Source organism: Lemur catta, chromosome 11, assembly GCF_020740605.2.
Source record: "Lemur catta isolate mLemCat1 chromosome 11, mLemCat1.pri, whole genome shotgun sequence".
Classification (NCBI taxonomy): domain Eukaryota; kingdom Metazoa; phylum Chordata; class Mammalia; order Primates; family Lemuridae; genus Lemur; species Lemur catta.
The window spans coordinates 5,780,425-5,802,420 of NC_059138.1; the positions used below are offsets into that span (position 1 = coordinate 5,780,425).

At 61.3% G+C, this 21,996-nt stretch overlaps 2 protein-coding genes across 11 annotated transcripts in view; one reads left to right on the plus strand and one right to left on the minus strand.

Annotated features, from left to right (window-relative positions):
- The window catches only part of LOC123646933 (SCO-spondin-like), a 52,250-nt gene extending 40,428 nt beyond the window's left edge, over window positions 1–11,822 (minus strand). Inside the window, 23 exon segments of the mRNA XM_045564122.1 lie at window positions 28–224; window positions 951–1,085; window positions 1,431–1,687; window positions 1,910–2,004; window positions 2,138–2,327; window positions 2,997–3,231; window positions 3,405–3,570; window positions 3,747–3,974; window positions 4,058–4,233; window positions 4,675–4,792; window positions 5,858–6,002; window positions 6,248–6,488; window positions 6,606–6,777; window positions 7,070–7,222; window positions 7,618–7,697; window positions 7,787–7,945; window positions 8,600–8,699; window positions 8,789–9,033; window positions 9,274–9,453; window positions 9,641–9,723; window positions 10,146–10,372; window positions 11,637–11,708; window positions 11,790–11,822. Of these exon segments, the coding sequence (XP_045420078.1) occupies window positions 28–224; window positions 951–1,085; window positions 1,431–1,687; window positions 1,910–2,004; window positions 2,138–2,327; window positions 2,997–3,231; window positions 3,405–3,570; window positions 3,747–3,974; window positions 4,058–4,233; window positions 4,675–4,792; window positions 5,858–6,002; window positions 6,248–6,488; window positions 6,606–6,777; window positions 7,070–7,222; window positions 7,618–7,697; window positions 7,787–7,945; window positions 8,600–8,699; window positions 8,789–9,033; window positions 9,274–9,453; window positions 9,641–9,723; window positions 10,146–10,372; window positions 11,637–11,708; window positions 11,790–11,822 (3,687 nt within the window).
- On the plus strand, window positions 5,862–21,365 carry ZNF467 (zinc finger protein 467). 10 transcript variants are annotated; one of them, XM_045565073.1, is made up of 5 exons: window positions 5,862–5,918; window positions 15,287–15,361; window positions 15,841–15,957; window positions 16,825–16,938; window positions 19,518–21,365. In XM_045565073.1, exons 2-5 carry the CDS (start codon window positions 15,328–15,330, stop codon window positions 21,038–21,040), a joined length of 1,788 nt encoding a protein of 595 aa, XP_045421029.1. In that variant the 5' UTR covers window positions 5,862–5,918; window positions 15,287–15,327; the 3' UTR covers window positions 21,041–21,365. The 10 variants fall into 10 exon arrangements, with proteins under 10 accessions (XP_045421029.1, XP_045421031.1, XP_045421026.1 ...); XM_045565075.1 differs by lacking the exon at window positions 5,862–5,918 and adding an exon at window positions 12,728–13,246 and having other exon boundaries at window positions 15,287–15,733; XM_045565070.1 differs by lacking the exon at window positions 5,862–5,918 and adding an exon at window positions 12,728–13,246.
- The last annotated feature ends 631 nt before the right edge of the window (window positions 21,366–21,996 follow it).

Here is a 21,996-nt window from a genome sequence, read left to right on the forward strand (position 1 = left end):
CCCTCCCCCTTTCCTGCCCTTGCTCACAGTGCAGGGGTGTGGCAGGTCTCCTGGCTCGGGGCAGAGGGGACTGAGGCGCCAGGAGTGGGCAGCCAGCTCAGCCGTGGGCTCCAGGACTCCCTGGCGGCTCCGCAGGTCGTTACTGGCGTCTCCATCAAAGTCTCCACACAGCCCAGCCACACGGCCACGGAACTGGGGGGACAGCTGCACCAGGACCCGCGTGCCTGGCAGCAGCATTGTGAACAAATGACCACATTGGCCCTCTTCTGGCCCCGGGGAAGACCAAGGGCAGGGAACAACTGGCCTGTCTCTCGCACTGTGAGCTACCACCACCCTCTTTTGTGGGGGATGGTTGGTGGTGGTAAGTGAGGAGACCTACATTTGGGGGGCAAAGTGGGAGGAGAACTTGGAGTCCATTTTGCTAACGCCAGGCTGGGGGCAGGTCACATTCTGGACAGGAAGCCAGACTCCGGGCTGGCCTGCGGGACCTGCCAGCACCAGAGCCTGGCGGCGCTGAGCCGAGTCCATGTGGGTGTCATTTTGGTTTCCCTCAATTTCTCAGTAACGGTTACATTTCTAACGTGCCAACTGCTTGTGTTTGGGTGGTGGGGTGTCAGGAGATTTATTTTCATTTCTTGTTTCTAAAACTTGGCATTTTCTGAATGTTTCCTTGGTGCGGAAGTATTGCTTTCATAATGAAGAAAAACATAATCATGAAAACCTAATTTGGAAACTCCGACCGCTTGCACGGGCTGGGAGGCAGGGGTGTGTGTGCTGGCTGAGGCCAGGAGGCGGGTAAGGTCAGAGTCGGGGTCCTGGCCTGGCTGTCAGACTGGAACTGTGCCCTGTGGGGGTGTCAGGGGAAGGTCTGGCAGCGGGAGGAGAGTCTGGGGGAGTCCAGCCCTGTGCTGAGGCCGGGCATGGGTCACACGGCGGAGGGCAGGGCTGACCTCCGTCCCAGAGCAGGGTGAGGCCCAGGCGGGTGGTGAGCAGCAGGAAGAGGCCGGCACGGTGCAGGCTCAGCCCGGGACCCGTGTAGACCTTGGGTGGTGTCACACTCACCCCGTTCACTGTCACTGCCCGGCCTGTGGAGGAAGAGAGGCATTCAGGCCCAGCCCGGAAGAAGGGGCCCTCCAGACTCCCGAGAGGCTCTGGCCTCCCCTCTAATCCTTTCGTTGCCTCTCCACCTATGTGACCTTGGGCACGTCATTAAACTTCTCGGGGCCTTAATTTCTTGGAGCCTTCTGGAATTATGATTCCCAAACAAGAGGAAAGGCGCCTGCCCCGGTGCTGAGGGCAGCCGAGCCACGGAGGAGCTGTCCCGCAATGGGCAGGCATGGGAACCCCAGGCCCCAGGCACCCCGTGGAGCTGGGATGCCATGCTGGTGTGCCCCTCCCTGGCAGTGTCACCCTTTCAATGTCCCAGCCACCTCTGAGCATGTGCACAACAGTGCTCTCCAGACGCACGGCCAGCGCCTTGGTGCAGGTGAGACCGCTGGCCCCGCAGGGCAGGTTCTGGGCAGAGACTGTGAACCGGCCGCTGGCCTCTCGCACCAGCAGATACTCGCAGGCCCCGGGGAAGGTGAAGGCCAGTCCATCAAACGTCACATAGTGGGGGGCGCCTGACACCTGGCACCACCCACTGCACTGCTGGCCTGTGCAGTGCCACTTCCGGCCCTGGCACACGCTGCGGGTGAGGTGGGGGGAAACAGAGTCACTGAGGACAAGGACGCAGCTGGTCCAGGTTCCAGGCAACTGCAGACGGGCCGGCAGCATGGAGGGATCCTGCAGGTTCCCATCGCCCAGGCCGTCTGGACGCCCCACCCACCTCCCACCCCAACCTCTTCTGGCAGAGGGGAGGATGACGTTTGGAGAGCCAGGGCCACAGGGTCACAGTGGCTGGACGTACCAGATGTTGCAGTCTTCCTGGATGGTGGCGTTGGGTGGGTACCACTGCCCACTGTGACGGCAGGGACACAGATCAGGAGGCACACAGTGCTCATCCTGGGCAGAGGGCAGGGACAAAGCGCACCGTGGAGGGCTGCCCAAAGTCCCCACCCGCACTGTGCACAGTGAGGGGAGCAGGGCAGGGCCCGGGCCTAGGGGAGGTCAGGCTGCTGCCCCTTCCGGGACTCACCAGCAGCACCGTGCCCGGCGGACAGACACAGCCATCAGCGCTGCCCGTGGGGCAGGAGTGGTTGGCCTGGGGGCTGTCACAGGTGAGGAGGCAGGCACCAGGGGCGTAGACAAGCTCCCGGGGGCAGAATGCCCGGCGTGGGGCACAGCGGTGAGCCGTGCAATTCCAGAGGCCCCTTTCCTGACAGACACTGCAGCAGGTTGGGAGGGAGGAGGAGCCAGGTTCAGGCCTCCAGGACCCTGGCCTGACCTAATGAGAGTCTTAGACCCCAGAATCCGGGGGCCCAGGTGTGAAGACCCAGCCCTGACGCCGGAGACCTGAGCATCTCGGCTCCCAACAGCCAGTCACCAGCGCAGGGGGCTGGGCTGTCTGCAGCACCCTGACACGCCTGGGATAGACACTGTCACCCTTTCCTGCCCCAGCTCCAGTGGCACCGTTCTCCAGGCTCCGGGATGGGACAGAGATATTGAACAACCTGCATTGCGGTCCCTCCCCACCCGTGCTGGATCCTGGCCCTGCCTGCACAGGCCTGAGCCGCCTCTACTTCTCATTCACAAGCCAAGCCTCTGACTCTGCAAGCCGTTTAGCCTATCTGAGCCTCAGTTTCCTCATCTGCAAAACGGGAACAATTCTCCCACTTCTCACTTTATTAGGTCATTATAAGAAAGTAAAATTCAATTAGATGGCGTACATGAAAGTGCCTTATAGACCCTCAAGTGCTCTGCGACTGAAGGGCAGTTACCAGCACACTGCCATCCCAACATGCGACTCACAAGGCCACACAGCCCACCCATTCTCTCTCAAGCTCTACATCTTCACCCCTACATTCTCCCTCTTGCCCCAAGGTCGCCACCCTCACCAGCGGTTGCAGTCCTTCGTGGTGACACTGCCTGGGGCATAGCGACGGGCTCCGAGCTGGCAGAAGCACAAGCTGGGGGGCACACACTGGCCCTCGGGGTCCCACAGCAGCCCTGGGGGGCAGGTACAACCAGCCACACAGCCGCCCAGCTCCCCACAGTCCTCCAGCTCCCCACAGTGTCGACCGCACGCTGGGGCACACTCCTGGTACTCCTGGCCACCAGGACACAGGACAGCTGGGCACCGGACACATGCAGGTCAGGGGCATTGCCACGGCCAGCTCTGCCCACCCCCTCTGCATCGCACACCCCGCACCCCTGGGCCTCTGCAGGGGGAAAAGCCCAGCAACTGCCAAGGTCAGAGGTGCAGCCCTGTCCCCAGCCACTCCTGGAAGGGGGAGGAGCCTCACGGCAGAGGGTCTGGTTCCTCCAAGTAGGCGGGGCGCCCTCCTGGGCACAGTGGCGTGCATAGGCAGAGAGCACCGGGCACAGGCAGTCCCTGCCAGGGGCACAGCCACACACGGCTGCCAAGCAGCGCAGCTGGAACGGCTCCCTGTCCACTAGCCCGTGGCACTCCTTGGGAGCAGAGGAGGAAATGGGTCAGCTCCTCCTCCACGGGGTTTCCATCCCCCGAGTCCCCACTGCCACCTCCCTGGGTTTGGCTGGTCTCCCTTGATCCTTCCAAGAGCCCAGGCGGAGGGCAGGGCAGGTGTTGCCCATCTCACGGATGTGGGAGGAGCCCACCCGGCTACCTGGAAGGCCGGGCCGTGCAGGACGGCACAGGCTGCCTCTGCGAAAGTGTGGCGCTGGGAGTGGGTGCTGCAGGGGGAGAGCGGGGCGCTGTCCCCCGCGGGGCACCTTCCCTCGCCTGCCACCTGGAACTTGCTGGCAAAGGCAGCAATGCTGGTCTCCACGTCCCCAGCCGGTGTCAAGAAGTCATCCTGCTGGTTCCAGGTGAAGGTGCCACACAGACCCTGCACCTGGGCCGCAGGAGTCCACGTGAGACGGTCCAGTCCAGTCCCACCATGGCCTTGCCCAGCCGCCCACCGCCGCCCTGGCATACCTGGTGGGCATGACGGGGGTCCAGGGTGATGTAGGCAGCAGGGTCCGACACTCCCCAGAGGACCTGGGCCCCAGGCCAGCGCAGCAGCAGGAAGGCAGAGGAGGCTCGGGAGACTCTGAGGCCCCCGGGGCCGTTCCAGGGCAAGCTCACGTCCTGCCCGTCGGCCAGCACAGCTCCTGGAATGGGGGGCCTGATGCCTGATGGGGACGGGGAGCACGTGGAGGGAGGGGGCCGCGAGAAGGGAAGAACCTTGGGTCGGAGAGCCCCTGTCAGAGTGGGCAGCCAGGGACAACTGGAGTGGGCCCCAGAGGTCACCTCTCCCGCCTGGGCCCTCCCCCCTAGGCCCAAGGACCACCCTCAGCACACATTTTTGCCTGTTCCTTTCCCTTTGTGGCTAGGGGCAGACGGAGCTAGGCAGACAGCCAGGAGCAGACCGGGGCAGAGAGTTGGAGGGACAGTCCCTGAGAGGGCCTGCCTGGTCTGGCCATGCCTTGAGGCCTTTCGGACTCTCGCAACTACTTGCAGTTTACCCCGGGGCTCCAGCACCACAGGGCAGTGTGGGGGCAGTGGTGAAAGGAAGCTGGCCGGGTGCCCCGAGGAGGCAGAGCTGAGGCTACCTGAGTCCCTGAGCTGGACGTGGGTGTCCCCCAGGGAGACAGAGATGGCGTGCAGGCAGCTCCCAGAGTCGCAGGCCCCGTGCTCCAGCTGGATCAGCAGCCGCCCCTTCACATAGTCCTGGGGCACACGGGGTGTGGGGGGGCGGGCGGACCTCAGGCTCTCTGCGAGGTCTCTGGGGACCTTCTCTGCACTGCACCCTCAGCACACACCTGGAGGCAGCTCCACCCAGCACCTGAGCCGACCACCTTCCAGCCTGCCAGCCTCTCTGTGAGGTAAGGGGCTTAACCCTCGCCAAGGGTTGGCGTGTGCAGATGTCTGTGTGCGTGTGTGCATGTGAAGGCATGTGTTTGTGTATGTTTGAGTGTGCATGTGCATGTCTGCATGTTGAGGCGAGGTGATGCCCCCCTTCCTCCCCACGGGTATGTGCATTCATCTACATGTGTGCATGTAAACATCCGTGCTAAATCTATGTGCATGTAAACATCTGTGCTAAATCTATGTGCACATACATGAGTGTATGCCGTGTGTGCATGCCTGTTTGTGTCTCTGTGTGTGTCTGTGTGCTGGTGTGTGGCCTGTGTGTGTGCGCCTTTGGCTGTATGTGTTGGGGGGAGACAGCTGTCCTCTTCCTCCCGATGGACAGGCCTTCAAGCCTCTCTGAGGACTCTATACTCCCCCGATTTTTCACCCCATTTCTATTCAAGAGAGGAGTGGAGACGGTCCAATAGTTAGATGGAGGGATCACGGAAGGGCCAAGGATGCGTGGGAAGGCACATGGCTGCACCCGAACTGGGAGAGCGACCGAACTGTGCTGGGGAAGGGCGGGTGCGGAGGAAGGCCTCTTGTCTCCCCTGGGGCTGTTCTGCATGAAGTAGCCTGTGACAAGCCCAGCCTGTTCCCTATGTGGGAGAGGACTGAGGATGGGTTTTGGTGTGTGGCCCTGGCCGGGGACCACGACAGCAGGACTTTCAGGGGAACTTGGGAGGAGGCAAGAACTCAGAGGGGAGGCTTTGGGCCCGGGGCAGGCACTGCCCCTCCAGCGTTGGTTCTCTTGGGTTTTCCTGGGAGGACCGTGTGTTTCAGTTACTCAGTTAGTGGTTTCCTTGTAGCCCCCCCGCCACATCCCCTAGGAGGGCCTCTGCTCAGGCAAGACCTCCCTCCAGGAGCTGGTCCTCTGCCCACCTGCACCAGGCTGTAGCGGCACCCTTGGCCACCGCGGAAGGAGAAGCTCCGCCCGTCGAAGGTGACGTAGTGTCCGTCCCCCCCCACCGCACACTCAGCCGGGCACGGGGCCTGTGTGCAGTGCCAGTGGCCATCCCGGCATACACTGTGGGCATGTGGGGGGCAGAGCTGGAGATGACCCCCCAACACCCTGGTTCCTTCCCTCCCCAGCACCCCCACACTGGATGGGGTAGAGGTCAGCAGGCAAGGTCTTCAAGCAGGGCCATCGGTCATGCCAGGAGCGGCCCCAGGCCAGCGTGAGGAAGGCCCTGAGCAGGCTGGGGACGTGGGGGAGGCAGGCTGAGGAGAGCTGCAGGCACCACACAGCCGCCAACCCCAGTGAGGACCCACCACGGGTTACACAGCTGGCGCACGGTGTCGCCCGGGGCATAGCGCTGGCGCCGGTGGTAGCAGGGGCAGCGGGCGGCAGGCACACAGAGGGCACCGTCCCAGAAGAGGCCTCGCGGGCACTCACAGCCGCTCACACACTCCTCCCCGCAGGACCCCTCCTCTCCCAGGCCCACCGCCTGGCAGCTGGGCGGGCAGGGGGAGGCGCAGTCGGAGTAGAACTGGCCCCCGGGACACGGGCGCTCTGCGGGCAGAGGAGTGGCCCATGAGTGGCTGTGGCTCCCGCCAGACCCTGAAGAGCCCGCAGGGAGCCCTGTCACCACCCTCAGTCAGTTTGGTAGGGTGGAAGCCCAAGTAGTACCGCAGAAGTCAGGCTTCCTCCAGCTAACGGGGACGCGCCGCCTGGCACAGGCCTGGGCGTAGCTGGCAAAGGTGGCACACACGGCCTCCCGCCGCCCCTCTCGCCCGCTGCCTGCCACGGCCCCCCTGCAGTAGGCAAAGAGGCAGGCTTCGTGGTACTCGGCAGGGGGAACCTGTCGGGAAAGGACAGCCCCTCAGCAAAAAGCCTCTCCTCGCCAGCACGTCTGGCCTCTTGCTTCCATCACGCCCTGGTTTGTAACCACACAGAATGCGGTCTGGAAGGGCCGCAGAGATCTTGCAGAGCAGCCTCTCGTTCTCCAGAGACACAGCCGAGCACAGGGAGGGCATGGTTTGACCCAGGGCCCCAGGCAACCTAGTGGCAGGGCAAGACCACCTGGTGACAGCTCTCTAGCACCCCTCTAAGCCCCCTTGGGTACCGGACACCACCTTCACCCCCACCCATACCTGGGCATGGCACTGCAGGAATGGACTGCCCAGCAGCTGATGGCACACGTCCTGGGCTTCACCTCGCAGCTGGCCAGGTTCCATGCCCGCCTCTGTGTTTCCCAGGGGGCCCTCACAGCCCTGGCCCACCTCCACTGCATCCAGGCACCCAGGCTGGGGACAAACAGAGTCAGGCCAGGTTGGGGACATGGTGAGGGGCAAGAACCAGGACACCAGGAAAATGACCACCACTCTCACAGCTGCGTCAAGGCCCCATAATCATGTCCACCAGCTCACACCCTGGGGCTCTGGACAGCGGCAAGGTGGCAACCCAGGTACGGAGGCGGAGGAGCTGAGGCCCAGATGACTAACTGGTTCACCAACGCTGCTCAGGGCCCCTGAGGCCTTACCCTCTGCCCCTGAGGGTCTGAGAGAGGGCCAGGCTCCATCCTAGGGACAAGACGGCGATGGAGCCAGGACAAGGGCTTGGACGTGCAGGAGCTGGGGCCGGGCCGAAAAGCCGGGAGTGGGCAGACAGGGGAGGGAGGGACTCCGGACATCAGCCCCACCTCCGAGTCAGGAAGCCTCCAGGAGTTCCCAAAGGTGGCAGCTAACGTGGCCAGCCCCCCGCCAGGCTCCACAAAGTCATCTGAGGAAGGCAGAGGTGAGGATGCCGGGGCTGGAGGCTCCTGTCTCCCCTTCCCTCCTACACCAGCAACCAAGCTACACCTTACTCACCCTCAGGCCGGCCATTGTAGAGCCCACAGAGGCCTTGCGTCTGTCCCCAGAGCTCATGGTCCACAGAGACGGAGATGGAACCAGCCCTGTCCAGCCGCACCACGACCCCCAGACCCCCTGACAGCACCAGCCAGTCCCCCAGCCACTGCAGGCTCAGCCCTGGGTGGGGAAGGGGGTCACTTGGCTACCTGTGGCCACACTCCCACCACAGTAGTAGAGTTCAAAGTGCCCAGGGAGGAGTGCAGGAGGGAAGGAATTCTCAATTCTGCAGAGCTCTGCACTTGATCCCAAAAGCATATACTTTAAAGTAGCGCAATTGTTTTCCATCACAGCCCTCTTTGCAAAGCTCACGAAGGCTGTGGACGCTTTCTTGAGAGTGAAAACTACATAGCACACATGCGCGCACACACATGCACACATGCATACTCGTGGGAAGCCCAGCTGGGACAAAGGGTCTAGTAGGAGAGCCGCCCATGGCTTAGCAACAAAGCGCTTCCTCATCACCCTCCATGAGGCAGGTGGGGAAACTGAGGCTCAGGAAAATTAAGCAGAGAGACCTGCCCGAGGTCATACCCGGAGGCAGTGGGAGGGGGCGGGTTGCAGAGGGTCATGGACCAGGCCTGTGTCCTCCTGGATCCTGGGCTGGCTGTGCATTTGCAAATGCCTCCCAGTAGCACCGGGGGAGGGGGTGTGTGGAGGCAGCAGTGGGCTCAGTCCCAAACTGCCCCTGCTGCTCTTCTGACCCCGCCCTGGCGCAGACTTCCCAGAGGGGCAGAGGGGCCCTGGGCAGTTTGTTGCTGCCACTGTCCTCACCGTGGAGCAGCCGCGGCTCCCCTTCAGGAATCTGCTGCCCCTTCACAGAGACATTTCCACCCTGAATCAGCACCTCCTCGGGTCCCATTGTCACCCGTACCTTGGGGAGAGACACACAGTGGAAAGGGCATCAGCGGCTGTCCTGTGTCCAGCCTCCTCCCTGTGGCGGTCCCTGTCTCCCTCTCTCACAAGCTGACAGTGCCCAGGCTGGGGACAGTGGTCCCCAGGCCCGAGGTGGACAGCCCAGCTGGAATCAGCAGTGCCCGCCAGCAGGTAGGTGCAGCGGCCCAGGAAGTGGTAGTGGCGTCCGTCAAAGGTGCGGTAGTGGAAGCCGGACCAGGTGACGCAGGTGGCAGAAGGACGCTGGTGCTGGCTCCAGAGTTGGCCCACAGCCCCTGCCAGGGGCTGCAGGAGGGCTGGAGAGGAGGTGCTGACTAGGCAAGAGACACACCAACTGTGACCCTCTGAGCATGGACAGAGGGCCAGGGGTGAGGACACAGGGCTCCCGGCAGAGCGGGAGGCAGGAGGACAGGGCATGGTCACTGTGGTGGGCCGGGGAGCGGGCATGGGCCCTGCAGAAAGACCCAGAGCGCGGGAACTCTCCGTGGGAGTGCCTGGGGAGGGGTGTTGGCCAGGACTGTGACCACTTGGCACGCTGGGGGCTACCAACCCACCTGGCAGGTGTGGGTTGGAGCAGCTGAGGCAGGCCTGGGAGCTGCCGTCCCACCAGCTGCGTCCCCAGGGCCGGGCACAGCAGTCTTCCAGGCTTCCTGCCGAAGCGTTAACTGAGTCTGCCCCCGGCTGGCACTGCCATGTGGCAAAGCAGTGGCCTTCAGGGCTGTCGTCGTCGAGGGCTGTGGTGGGTGGAGGAGAGAATGGGGCAGACCCAGACAGTGGGCATGGGGGCAGCCTGCAGCCCTCAGCTTGGCCCAATTCCCTCCCCAGGCAGCCTGCTGCCTCTCCTCAATGGAGATCTGGGCTAACCTGCCCCGCCCAGGGTCGACAGAGGCACCGCCACCCCACACCCACTCAGGCGCTTACCCTCGGTGCAGTGGGTGCCCCCCCAGCCTGGGCAGCAAGCCCTCACCGTCCGGTTCCACGTGGCAGGCCGGGTTTCTGGGGGTCTGCACCCACCAAGCAGGTGGAAGCAGGGAAGGGGGGAAAGATGTTAATGCTCAGTTCATTCCTAGAAGGGGGAAGGGCCTGGAACATTCGGTCTGATCTATCACTCTCTGAGGGGATTCATCATGCAATTGTTTTCTTCCTGGCCTTAATTTTCCCACGTGCAAAGTGAGAATGACGTTGGGAAGGCAGACAGGGAATGGAGGCAGAGGGAGCAGCCTCTGGGCCTCCCTCTGCTATGCCCAGCGTAGCACCCACTCACCACCCACCCTAATCTCTGAGCCCACCCAGGACCTACTTCCCAATGCCTGCTTCTGCCAGGCCTTCTGCCGGGCCGGCTCCCAGTCCTCCCCGACTCTGAGGGTGTCCAGCCTGTCCCTCCTTTCCTGCCCGGCAGACAGCCCAGGCTCTGACCCTCACTCACTTGTAGATGGGACAGAGCCCGGGTGCTGGGGACCTAGTGAGCCCCATGCGGCCACTCCCGGGCAGGTCCAGCCGCCAGCCCAGGCGGCTGTAATGGTAGAGGCTGGCACAGGGCACCAGGTCCTCCCGACGAGGGGCTACTTCCTCTTCCACGCGGATGGTCTCCGTCCGCTCACACCACCCCCGCCTGCCCACAATGCGGAACCACGGTTGCTGCCACCATCCCCTCTGTCACCAAGTAGCCCCATCCTGGAACCCCACTCCCAGGGGAGGTTACTGAAGTTAGGAGGGAGAAGAAGAGGGACCTCAGTGGGATCGGTCCCAGGGCGGGCTGCTCACCCATTACTCAGTGCCCACGCCACCCCAAAGAGGAGGGCGGGGAGCAGCTATGGTGCTCTCCACCCCCAAGGCACCTTTGGGCGAACGTGAGGCTCAGGCTTGGGGAGGCAATGCTGTGGCCGATGGGCAGGGAAGCCAGCGCTGCTCTCCCCAGCCCACACTGCCTCTGCCACAGCCCTGCGGCCAGTCCTTGGGGCTGGGGAGGCTTTATCCCAGCCTCATGCCCAGGGGCACCAGCTGCCACAACCGGATTGGACCTTCCCACACCATCGCCTGGGAGGCCAGCTCTCCTGGGCAACGGTCCCTCTTCCCATCCTTCCTAGTGTGTGTACATGTGGGGTGTGTGTGTGTGTGTGTGTGTGTGTGTGTGTAACGGGGGGACCACAGCCGGACATTCTGAGCCTCTGTTATTTCGACACTCAGGCACGACCACAAATTAAGTTGGGACTCTAAGCAAGCCACCCTCCCTTTCTGGGCTTCAGTGTCCTTACCAGTAAAAACTTCAGGGACTTCCCCAGGGATGCAGAAATGGGACTCAGGGACTCTGTGAATTCTTTGAAATTGTACGTGCGCACATTTTTCTGAGGACAGTTCCTTAACTTTTACTAGAGTCTCAAGGGAGTATGACCCCACCAAAAGGTTAGAGTTCCTTGACTAAACAACTGGTGCGGTCTCCCAGCCCGGTTCTTCTCCTGCCTCCTCAGCCCCTCTCCCGCCAGGCACAGGAGTGAGGCCGGTAAGCAGAGGCCAGGTTTCCAGGGTGGCTGAGTTGAGTGTGTGGAGACAGGTGCACAGCGTGGGGTCCAGCTGTTACTGGGGGTGACTATGTCTGGCTGGTTAGGCACACCCTGTCTCTTCTATAAGGGTCTCGGGGCCCAGAACCAGGGAGCCTGGGGTGAAGAATGAGAGGAAGCCTCTGGAAGAAGTGCCTGGTTTCGGGGAGCTCCTGCAGCCCTGGGGCAGAGCTGAGCCGGATGGAGAGTCCGGCTGGGAGGCGGCAGCGACCAGCTCCACAGGGGAATCCTGGTTACATCCTGGTTACCAGCAGAGCTCTGAGGACACCCAGGCTGGAATGTGGCCTGGACCTCAGATTTCATGCCCTTCTAGCTCCTAAACCTGATGTCCCACTGAGCATCCTGCATAGTCATCCCACCTGCAGGAGGAAGGAGGTTGCCAGGACCCGGAGCTGGGCTATGTGGTCCTTCTTCTGGGCCCACCATTGGTCCTGGGCCAAAAGAGGGTCCCGTGTGAGTCCCTCGGGGCTCTCAGATGGTTAGGATCAGCTCCCCTAAGGAGTCACACTCACACCGGACACTTCTCCTTCGTGTTTTACACGCATGCACGCTCACCCACAGCAGCACTGCCTCCAGGGGCCATCCTCATCCTCCCCTTCCCAGACTCACTCCTGGCTCTGGGTTCTGACCATAGCTGATAAAGCAACACTTGGAGTGGGAAGGGACAATCCAATCCATTAGGAGTCACAGCCTTCCTTTCCCCTAAGGAGGCAGGAGCAAGCAAGCTAGAACCCAAGGGAGTTTGGACAAAGATTATGGAGAGGAGTCCGGGAACAACTAGCCCAGATTTTAGCTCCAGAAGGACGCGATATGGGGAGTTTTCAGAGTAGAGGTGCACTGGTGGCACAGCTGGGACCCAGGAGCCGGATTGAGGGCTGAGGGCAGCCATCCACAGCTAACTGGAGGTTTCCAGTCCAGCAGGGGACCCACCCCCAACCACCCACCCTCAACCCCGCAACTCCACTACCCAGCCTCAAGAGCCCTCTCCTGTCCCAGGCCTCCTCCCCACCCCTCCCCTGGACCCTGCCCTCAGAGTCTCTGCCCAGCCCCGCCCCAGCCTCGCGCCCCCCGCCCCGTGCCTCCTGTCCTGCCCGTGTTCTCCCAGCGACCTGGCTCGAAGCCCCCACCCCAGTTTTTACGTCGAAAGGCCCGTTCTCGCAGTCACAGGGGCACAGCCCTCTCTCCCTGGGCCTTCCCCAACGGCTCCAGGGCGGGCATCGGACCGGGCAGGCCCGGGGGTGTGGGTCTGGGTGAGTCCGGGTGGAATCCTGGCGGAGAGCGGGAGCGCGGCCGGAGTTTCCCAGACCCGCACCCCGGGCTCTCCTCCCGCGGAGCGCGGCGCTGCACACACGCGGCTGGCACTCGCGACGTAAGGACGGCAGCGCACACTCACTGGCTCTCCTCCCCAGCACGCCCCCTCCTCTTCCCCCACTCCCCCACCCCTGCCCGCGCTCCACCTTTCCCGGCTCCTCCCTCGATGGCTGCGAGCACAGTCCCTCGCAGCCGAGTGCCCTTCCTCCCTAGCCTCCTCTCCCTCCTCACCCCTCCCCCAACACCCCTCCTTTCCCTCTCCCCTCTCCCTTTCCCCCGTCCTAAGCTCCCACCTTCCATCACCTACTCTGGGCGCTGTGCCTCCAGGCCGTCACCTGCCGGCTTAACCCCGCGGGCACCCTCCCTGCGACTCCACCGCAGAAGACCCCTGCCCCTACTTCCCCAGCCTCGTGCCCCGGGGCACCCCTCCCGCTTCCTCGGTCCCTCCCTCCTCGCGGGCGCCGCTCCCGCTCCTGCTCCCTCGGCGTCTTTTCCTCTCTCCTCCCCGCGAAGTTTCGGGGCTGTCAGTCTGTCAGTCTTTCGGGCGGCCCGCACCCGAGCTGCAGGCAGCGGGCGCCATTGTGAGCAGAGCGGGCCGGGGCAGGACGCCCGGGCGCCGGGGTCCCCGAAGTAACGGGGAGACCAGCCGGCCCGCCAGGTAAGGGCGGCGGAGCTCCCGGCTGCAGGCGGCTCCGCCCGCTTCCCTCTCCGCGCCGACACTCACGGTCGCCGCCTGCTCCGTGCAGGTGACAGCCCCGGGGTAGGGGCGCAGGGAGTGATGAGGGTGGGGGAGGGGCAAGTGTCGGAGGAGGGAGGGGTGGGGGAGGGCGAGCCTGGCAGGGCTGGGGGAGGGCTGTGGAGGAGAAAGGGGGACAGGGGATCTGAAGGGAAGGGCGGGGGCCGAGTGGGAGTCTGGTGGGAAAGGGGCGGGAGGGTCCCCAGGGGAGGGGAGTGGGGAGGGAGAGGGCAGAGGGAGTGTGGGGACCGAGGGGGAGGAGAGGGGAAAAGGAGGCGCGGGGGAACGGGTCGTTTGGGAGGGGCGGGAGAGAAGGGCGCTGACAGGTGAGCCCCGAGCAGGGGAGGGGGCCGGGACGCGGAGTGACGTCGGGGAGCCCGGAGGCTCGAGAGGACTAACGGAGGCGGGAGGCGGAGCGGGAGGGGTGTCCTGGTCTGGGGAAAACTTGGGAGGGGGTGAGAACAAGTCCGAGGGAAGCAGAAATGGGGAAGGGGGCCCCTGAGGGCGGAGACAGGATGCTAAGGTGTGCTCCGAGGGGAGGAGCGCGTGGGGAGGGGCAGTGCGGTTCGGAGGGTCCGAGTGAGCAGGTCAGCCTTGGACCCGCGGCCAGGGGGTCCGGCGACAAGGGAGCTGGGGGCGACGGGGGGCGGGGGAAGGGGAAGAGCGGTTCCGAGGACTGGGGACCGGGAGGGAAGCGAAGCTCGAGCCGGCTGGGGAGGCAGAGGGGGAAGGGAGGCGGGGGCCTCGGAGGGGAAGGAGAGCTGCAGGAGGAAGGGGGGGAGAGGACGGAGGGGGAGGGTTGGGGAGGAGGAGAGGGTGGAGGGAGGGAACCGAGGTGCGGGAAGGAAAGGAGAAGGAAGGGGAAACCACAGTGGGAGAGGAGGGGGAGGGGAGGGGAGGGGAGAGCAGGGTGGGGGAGAAAAGCTCAGAGGAGGAGGGCGGGTGTTGGGGAGGAAGGAAAAGAGGAGGGGGAAAGGAAGGGAAAGGGTGAGCAGCCAGGGAGGGGGATGGAGCGGGGGAGAACCGGGAGGGCAGAGAGAGGAGGCCCTGAGCCCGAAGGGGGGTTGGGGAGTGGGGGGGAGGGGAGCGCAGCCGCTGAGACTGCCCGGTGCGGAGGGTCAGGGAGGCGGTGGCTGGGGAGGGCTGGCCTGAGGGGCCTCGGGAGGGTGGCCCTGCCCCTGTCGGGTGCGGCGGGCGAGCGGGAGGAGCCGGAGGGGCGGGGCAGCGGAGGACCCGGAGCCAGCCCGATTCGCGGGGAGAGAGGGCGGAAGGCAGCGGGCGCGGGGAGGGGAGGGGCAGAGGGAAGGCTGCCCGGGAGATTGGGGGAGGGGAGTCTGCTGGGGGGGGCAGGGAGCCCGCGGGAGGAGGAGCAGGGAGGGGACACAAGGGAGGGGTCCGGGCCTGGGGAAGCCCCCAGGGAAACGGGATGGTTTTGAGGTAGGGGTTTAGAGAGAGGAAGCAAGTCATTTCCTACCTTTAAGGAGTACCCTTCTCTGAGGACCTCCCCCACCAGTAGCACTAAAGTGACACTCACCCCCGCCCCAGGGCTGGCTCCTATTTCACCAGCTCCTGCAGTGACAGCTGGAGGGCCTAGGAGATGGAGTTTCCCACTCCCCAGACTGGTCTCCCACGCTCTCCCCTCTCCCCAGAGAACCAAACAGTCCTGCACCGCACACTGGGGTGTGAGGCGGGGTCGCTGGCACTGAGACCTGCCAGGTGAGGGGGCAGTAGCTGATTTCCAGAGCTGACTGGAGGTTGTAGAAATGGCATCAAGGCTTTCTTGAGCCACCTTCAAAGATCTCTTTGCTTTCTGAAATCCAGGTTCCTTCATTTCCCCCATCGATACCTGGGGATGTCACCTTTGGAGCTCCTGGGGAGAGCCCATAGGCCAGGTGGGCAAAGCCAGGGCCCTGGTGGAAGCTGTCTGGGAAGAATCTGAACAAGGCTCCCTTCTCTCCCTAGGGTCTGTGGCCGATCCCCAGGAGGAACTGCTTTGGGTTGCCATGAGAGAGACTTTGGAGGCCCTCAGCTCCCTGGGTGAGCTGGCACACTGAAGGAACCTGGGGGGAGAGGGGTAGGAAGATTCGGGGCATCTACAACTAAGTAAGCAGAGCCACCACGAGGCTGCACCCCTGAGACCCCAGGGGCCCTGGGGAGGCCCCAGGGCAGCATCTTTTTCCATTTCTTCAGGATGTCTTTGACTGCCTGGGATGTGGTGGAGGCTGTGCTAGACTGTATGTACACCCAGACACTCACAGAGCACTGTGATATTTACATCATTCTATCTCTTCCTTCTTCTGTCCTTCTTGACTCAACTCCAAGGGGCTGAGGTTGATTCCTGGCCAGGCTGCTGGGGAGCCTGGGCTGTCCCTTGTCCATGCTGGCGAGAGACCCTACCTTCCTGAGCAGGTTGGGCAAAGCCCCTTGGGTAGGCTGGGAAGGGGAAGAGCCCCCACCTCTGATCACCTATTCTGTCCTGGATGCTTCACTTGGGCCCATCCTTCTGCCTGTAATAGGATTCTCCATGGGACAGCCAGAGATGGCCCCCCAAAGTGAGCCCAGAGAAGGATCTCATAATGCCCAGGAGCAGATGGCCTCTTCCAGGGAAGAGAACATGCTGGGCACATGCTCAGGTAAGTAAGTGGGGACCATGGAGAGGGCTCAGGGGGGAGCCTGCCTTCCTTCCTTCCATCCATCAAGTATTTGTTGAGTACCTACTATGTGTCGGGTGCTGTTCTAGACATTTGGAATTCCTCAGTGACCAAACGGACAAAGATCCCTACCTTCAAGAAGCTTAATCCCAGTGAGTGCAGAGAGTCAGCAAACAATAAACATAAGAATAAGGAAATTTATAAACCATGTTCAAAGATGAGAAGTGCTCTGGGGTAGAGGATAAAGCCTGGTGAGAGGGGCTGAGATTGCTGCAGGTGGGGGTAGGGCGTATTAATGGATTAAATAGGGTGCTAAGACTAGGCCTTACTGGGTAGGTAAGATCTGAGCAAGATTTGAAAGAGGTGAGGGAGGCAGCTGGGTGAATACCAGGGAAGAGCTTTCAGGCAGGGGGACAGCTGGAACAGAGCACCTAAGGCAGGAACGTGCCTGGCTTTTTGACATCCCAGTCCTCTCCAGTGATTTGCCTTGAAACTGGGGTCCATCTGGGGGCTGGGAGGCCCCCAGCCTTGCTCCTAGGAACTTCAGGTAAGCCTCAGGCCAGGGGTCCTTCCTTTCTTCCACTACCTTACATGCACATATTCCAGAAACTCCTCACAGTTGTGGCTCTTGCAGCCTGCACACCCTTAGCAGCTGCCCTGCTTGAAGGAGCCTGAGGCAGCCTGGGGGGAGCTGGGAATTCAGCCCCTGAATTCAGGTAGGATGTGGGAGGAACCGTGTGGGCTGGGTTGGAGCTAGGGTTTCAAATGCCCCTGCTCCCTAGCACCAGTGGGGACCTTTGCCCATCTGTGATGTCTCCAGAGTCCTTGAGGTATCCTGTTCTCTGCCAGGGCGTGAGGCCCCCAGTCTGGAGGAAGGTGCCCACCCTGAGCAGGCTGAGGCTCCCTGCAGAGGCGGCCAGGTGTGCATACCACAGAAGGCTGAGCCTGTGGGCTCCTGCTCAGGTGAGTCTTCCCAGCGCTTCATCCCACCATGGGGTCAGGCCAAGGGAACAGGGGCCCAGCAAGCTCCAGAGCTGCTATCTGATGAGGTGGGTCATCCCCCGAGACAGCCACTCCACGCCCTTCCAGCACCATGAGTTCAGGTGCCGGCACCTTTCTCCTGTAGACCTTCAGTGTCCAAAGAGAATTTCACATCTGTAGGCAGTGAGAGTCAGAAAGGCTGGTCACCAAAGAGAAACAAACACACCCTCACCTCAGACACCTTCTAGAAGTCCTAACTTCCCCTCCTTATCTCCCCCAGTCTAAGTATGTGCTTGTTGATCACCTCAATTACAATTGCCATGAAGATACATGGCTTCCATCAGCCTTTTCGCTGTCTCCCAGACATGCTCCCTTCCCCAAACCCCCACTGATCCAGATGCTCCAAATCGGTATTCAACTCATCCCCCCACACCCAGGTGATCAAACAGTTGATTCTCTCTCCACAGTCCCATCCATCACTTCCTTCCACTGCCATCATCCTTATCACCTCTTGCCGGAGTGACTTCATTTATTCAATAAGGATTTATTTAGTGCCTCCTGTGTACAGGCTGTCGTGGAAAGGGATGGGCTCTAGAGTGCAAGGTCCTGGTTTGAATCCTTGCTCTGCATTTCCTAGCTCAGTGCTCTTGCATAGGCTACCTTGCTTCCAGGAGCTTCAGTTTGTTCACCTGTAAACAGGGATAATAGTAACTTCATGGTCATTGGGAAGGTTTGTGACAGTGACAGTATGTACAGTGCTTCATCTGTAGTTGGCCCTCAATAAGTGGTGGCAGTCCTCATTTTTACTAGACACATAAAAACACATTTGTTATTGGACAGAAGAAATAGAACATACAATATCTGCCCCTCCAGAAGCTAAAATCTAGTTGAGATGACATTAATATGAACCAGAACAAACAATGAAGAGAACAGTATAAAGGCAACTTATAAGTAAGTGTGAAAATGTTAACAATAAGTGCTATAGGAGTTTATATTAAGAGATCTATATGCATTGGATTTGTCAAAAATGTTTATTTGTGCTGCATTTTGAGAGAGGTGTAGACTTCAGCTCTGAAAGCTGGGGTGGAGGGTAGGAAGATATTCTAGGCTGGGAAAAGATCTTAGGAAGCAGGAAAGGTGACATGGGTGGAGGGGAGCAGCTTGGCTGAAGCGAAGGTTTCATGCCTGGGAGAATAAGAAAGTTGGACCAGACTGAGGTGAGCCTCAGATGCAGCTAGAACTTATTTTATCCTATAAATAATAGGGAGCTATTGATGGTTCTTCAGTAGACAAGTGAAGAGTGGCACAATGGAAATGAAAGTGAAATCACAGTTTAATAAGCAGACAGTTGTTTGAAATTGGTAGGTTGATGGAAGAAACTGGGAGTGGATCTAATTGTAGCAGTGCATGCGTAATATAATCAAGGCTGAGGCTATTACAGACTTTTAGGGCCAGACAGGAACTCATATCATTTGGTTCAGTGGTTCTCAAACAAGAATCATTTTGGGAGCTCCAAAGAAAGAGAGTAGATTCATGGATCCTGCCCCCATATATGCATTTTATAAAAGTTCCCAGGAGATTATGACGCGACACAAGGTTTAGGAACTATGAAGTAGTCCAAACCTTACACTTAAGCAAACTATGAAACTTAGCTCAAAGAGGTTAAGTGACTTAACCAAGGTCATACTGCTGATTAGTGGCAGAGGAGAACCCAAGGGGGACACTCCCTGTCTGGGCTCTGGGCTGCTTCCTCTCGGCTGGGCCACTGCAGTGCCCAGAGGGGCAAAGGTCCAGCCTGCCCTGGGCTGCAGCTCCCCCCGAGGGCCCTCCCTGCTTCTCCAGAGGCAGGGTTCACTAGTTCCCCAAGTCCCATAAACTCCATCCTCCCCTTCCTAAAGGAGGATTTCCATCCCGGCTGCAGCAGCAGGAATGAAGGGAGTAGCAGGAACAAAACAGCACCCTGGCACTCTGGCCACTGGAGGGGACACAGACAGCAAGAGGAGCAGTGATGTCAAGGTTTCAAGGCCATCCAGTTGGGAGGAGGAGGCTGTGGCCCTAAGGTTAAAGTCAGCCAAGGGTAGGTTTAGGAAGGTTAAGTGTTTGGTGATGAACCTTCCGGGTAGCAGCCAGTGTGCAGGACATCCAAGGGGAGCTGCTCAACTGGGGATGACAGACTGACTGTGGTTCCAGAAAGGAGGGAGATCTGGGGCAGCCACCGAAGGGCTGTGAACCCAGAGTGAAGCATGAGGACTGAAGCTTGGGCATCACTCCTATTCAGGGGGCACAAGAGAAAGGTTGCCTGGCAAGGAGGCAGGGAAGGGCTCCTCGGTGACATGAAAGCCTGTGAGGAAGCCCCCAGGAGGGGGTGGTGTCCACAGGCCACAGAGAATGCAGAAGGAGGAGTAGAGAAGAGTTTCGAATTTGGTCATTCCCGGGAACCTTTGGGTAGAGTGGATAGAGCAGACGCCAGACCACAGGGCTCCAAGAGGTGGCGGTCCCATTGGCACATAAACGTTGTGGCCCATGGGGCTTAGTAGACAATTCTTGCCTTGACTTTTCAGGGGACGAATGGATGATTCGGAAGGTGAAAGTGGAGGATGAGGATCAGGAGGCAGAAGAGGAGGTCGAATGGCCCCAGCATCTATCGTTACTTCCAAGCCCCTTTCCCGCTCCAGACCTGGGGCATCTGGCCACTTACAAGCTTGAGCCCGGGGCCCCAGGGGCACTGGGAGGGCTCTCGCTGTCGGGGTGGGCCCCGATCCCTGAGAAGCCCTATGGCTGCGGGGAGTGCGAACGGCGCTTCCGGGACCAGCTGACGTTGCGGCTGCACCAGAGGCTGCACCGGGGCGAGGGCCCCTGCGCCTGTCCGGACTGCGGCCGCAGCTTCACGCAGCGCACGCACATGCTGCTGCACCAGCGCAGCCACCGCGGAGAGCGGCCTTTCCCATGCTCCGAGTGCGACAAGCGCTTCAGCAAGAAGGCCCACCTGACCCGCCACCTGCGCACGCACACGGGCGAGCGGCCCTACCCGTGCACAGAGTGCGGCAAGCGCTTCAGCCAGAAGATCCATCTGGGCTCGCACCAGAAGACTCACACTGGCGAGCGGCCCTTCCCCTGCACCGAGTGCGAGAAGCGCTTTCGCAAGAAGACGCACTTGATCAGGCACCAGCGCATCCACACAGGCGAGAGGCCCTACCAGTGCGCACAGTGCGCACGCACCTTCACGCACAAGCAGCACTTGGTGCGGCACCAAAGGGTGCACGAGGCGGCCGGCCAGGCCCGGGCCTCCCCCGACGCGCCCGCCTCGCCCCATTCCCCCGCCCCATCCCCCACCCCGTCCCCTCCTGGGCCGAAGCCTTTCGCCTGCTCCGACTGCGGCTTGAGCTTCGGCTGGAAAAAGAACCTCGCCACGCACCAGCGTCTGCACCGCGGTGAGGGTGGCCCCTTTGGGTGCGAAGAGTGTGCATTGGGCGCCACCGTGGACCCTGCCGTCGCAGATTCCTTGGCCTGCGCGCCCCGAGGGCCGGGCTGCGGGACAGGCTCGGGTCCAGCTGTGCCCCCGAGCACCCCTCCGGGCGAGCGGTCCTTCTTCTGTCCGGACTGCGGGCGCGGCTTCGCCCACGGACAGCACCTGGCGCGGCACCGGCGCGTGCACACGGGCGAACGGCCCTTCGCCTGCGCTCAGTGTGGCCGCCGCTTTGGCTCGCGCCCCAATCTGGTCGCCCACTCCCGCGCGCACAGCGGCGCCAGGCCCTTCGCCTGCGCGCAGTGCGGCCGGCGTTTCAGCCGCAAGTCTCACCTGGGCCGCCACCAGGCGGTGCATACGGGCAGTCGCCCCCACGCCTGCGCCGTCTGCGCCCGTAGCTTCAGCTCCAAAACCAACCTGGTCCGCCACCAGGCGATCCACACAGGCTCTCGCCCCTTCTCTTGCCCGCAGTGCGGCAAGAGCTTCAGCCGCAAGACCCACCTGGTGCGGCACCAGCGCGTCCACAGCGAAGCTGCCCACCCGGCCTCGGACGCTGCCCTCTCGGCCCCAGCCTGGCCCACTCCCACCGAGGGGGCGCCGCGCCCGCTCTTGTTCTGAGCCCTCTCGCCACGACCCTTTGCTCACAGTTTTGAGGGACGCGTGCAGCCAGGCCTGGGCTGCTGCCGGCCCTTTTCCTTCCCTCAGAAGTCTGAAAAGCGTTCCCAGCTCTGACGTTACAGGATGAAGACTATGTGCTGAGTGACTCCTTGCTGGGGACAGTTTAGGCTGAAGTCCTCGGAAGACTCCCCCGCAGATGCCCCTTCGGAAAGCCAACATTTCCTGGACCTCGAGTGACCAAGGACAGACTGGGCCAGGAACCTCTAGCGTGTGAGAAAGAGTGGTTATGTACATACTTAAAGTTTCATTAAAGTTAAACTCTGCAGGTTCTGGGGCTGTTAAATGAGTTGAGGGGGACCCCTGGTTCTCCTTAGCCATTGTTGCACCTCCATCCACACACAGAGCACCCCTTCCCTTTCAGTCCTGCGTGAGTTAAACTTAGCCAGCTGCTGTTAATTAACGCTCCAAATCAAAATGTAATATACTTCTTTATTTTTTGAGATGGAGTCTCGCTCTGTCCCCCACCCCCACCCCAGAGTGCAGTGATGTCATTGTAGCTCACAGCAACCTGAAACTCCTGGGCTCAAGCCATCCTCCTGCCTCAGCCTCCTGAGTAGCTGGGACTACAGGCATGCCGGGATGATTTTTCTGTTTTTAGTAGAGACAGGTCTTGCTCTTGCTCAGGCTGGTCTTGAACCCCTGAACCCAAGCAATCCCCCTGCCTGGGCCTCACAGATTGCCGGGATTACAGGCATGAGTCACCATGCCTCAAAATGTAATATCCTTAAGTGCCAAACTGCTACCCCAGTTCCTGCTTCTAGCTCAGAAATTTGACAAGGAAGAAATGTGAGTATGCATTTCTCTCGTGCCAGGTATTAAAGATGGGAGCTGAGGCAGGGGCAGGCTGTCCTTTGGCCATTCCCCTGGAGATGACGTGCCATCGACATGCCATTATG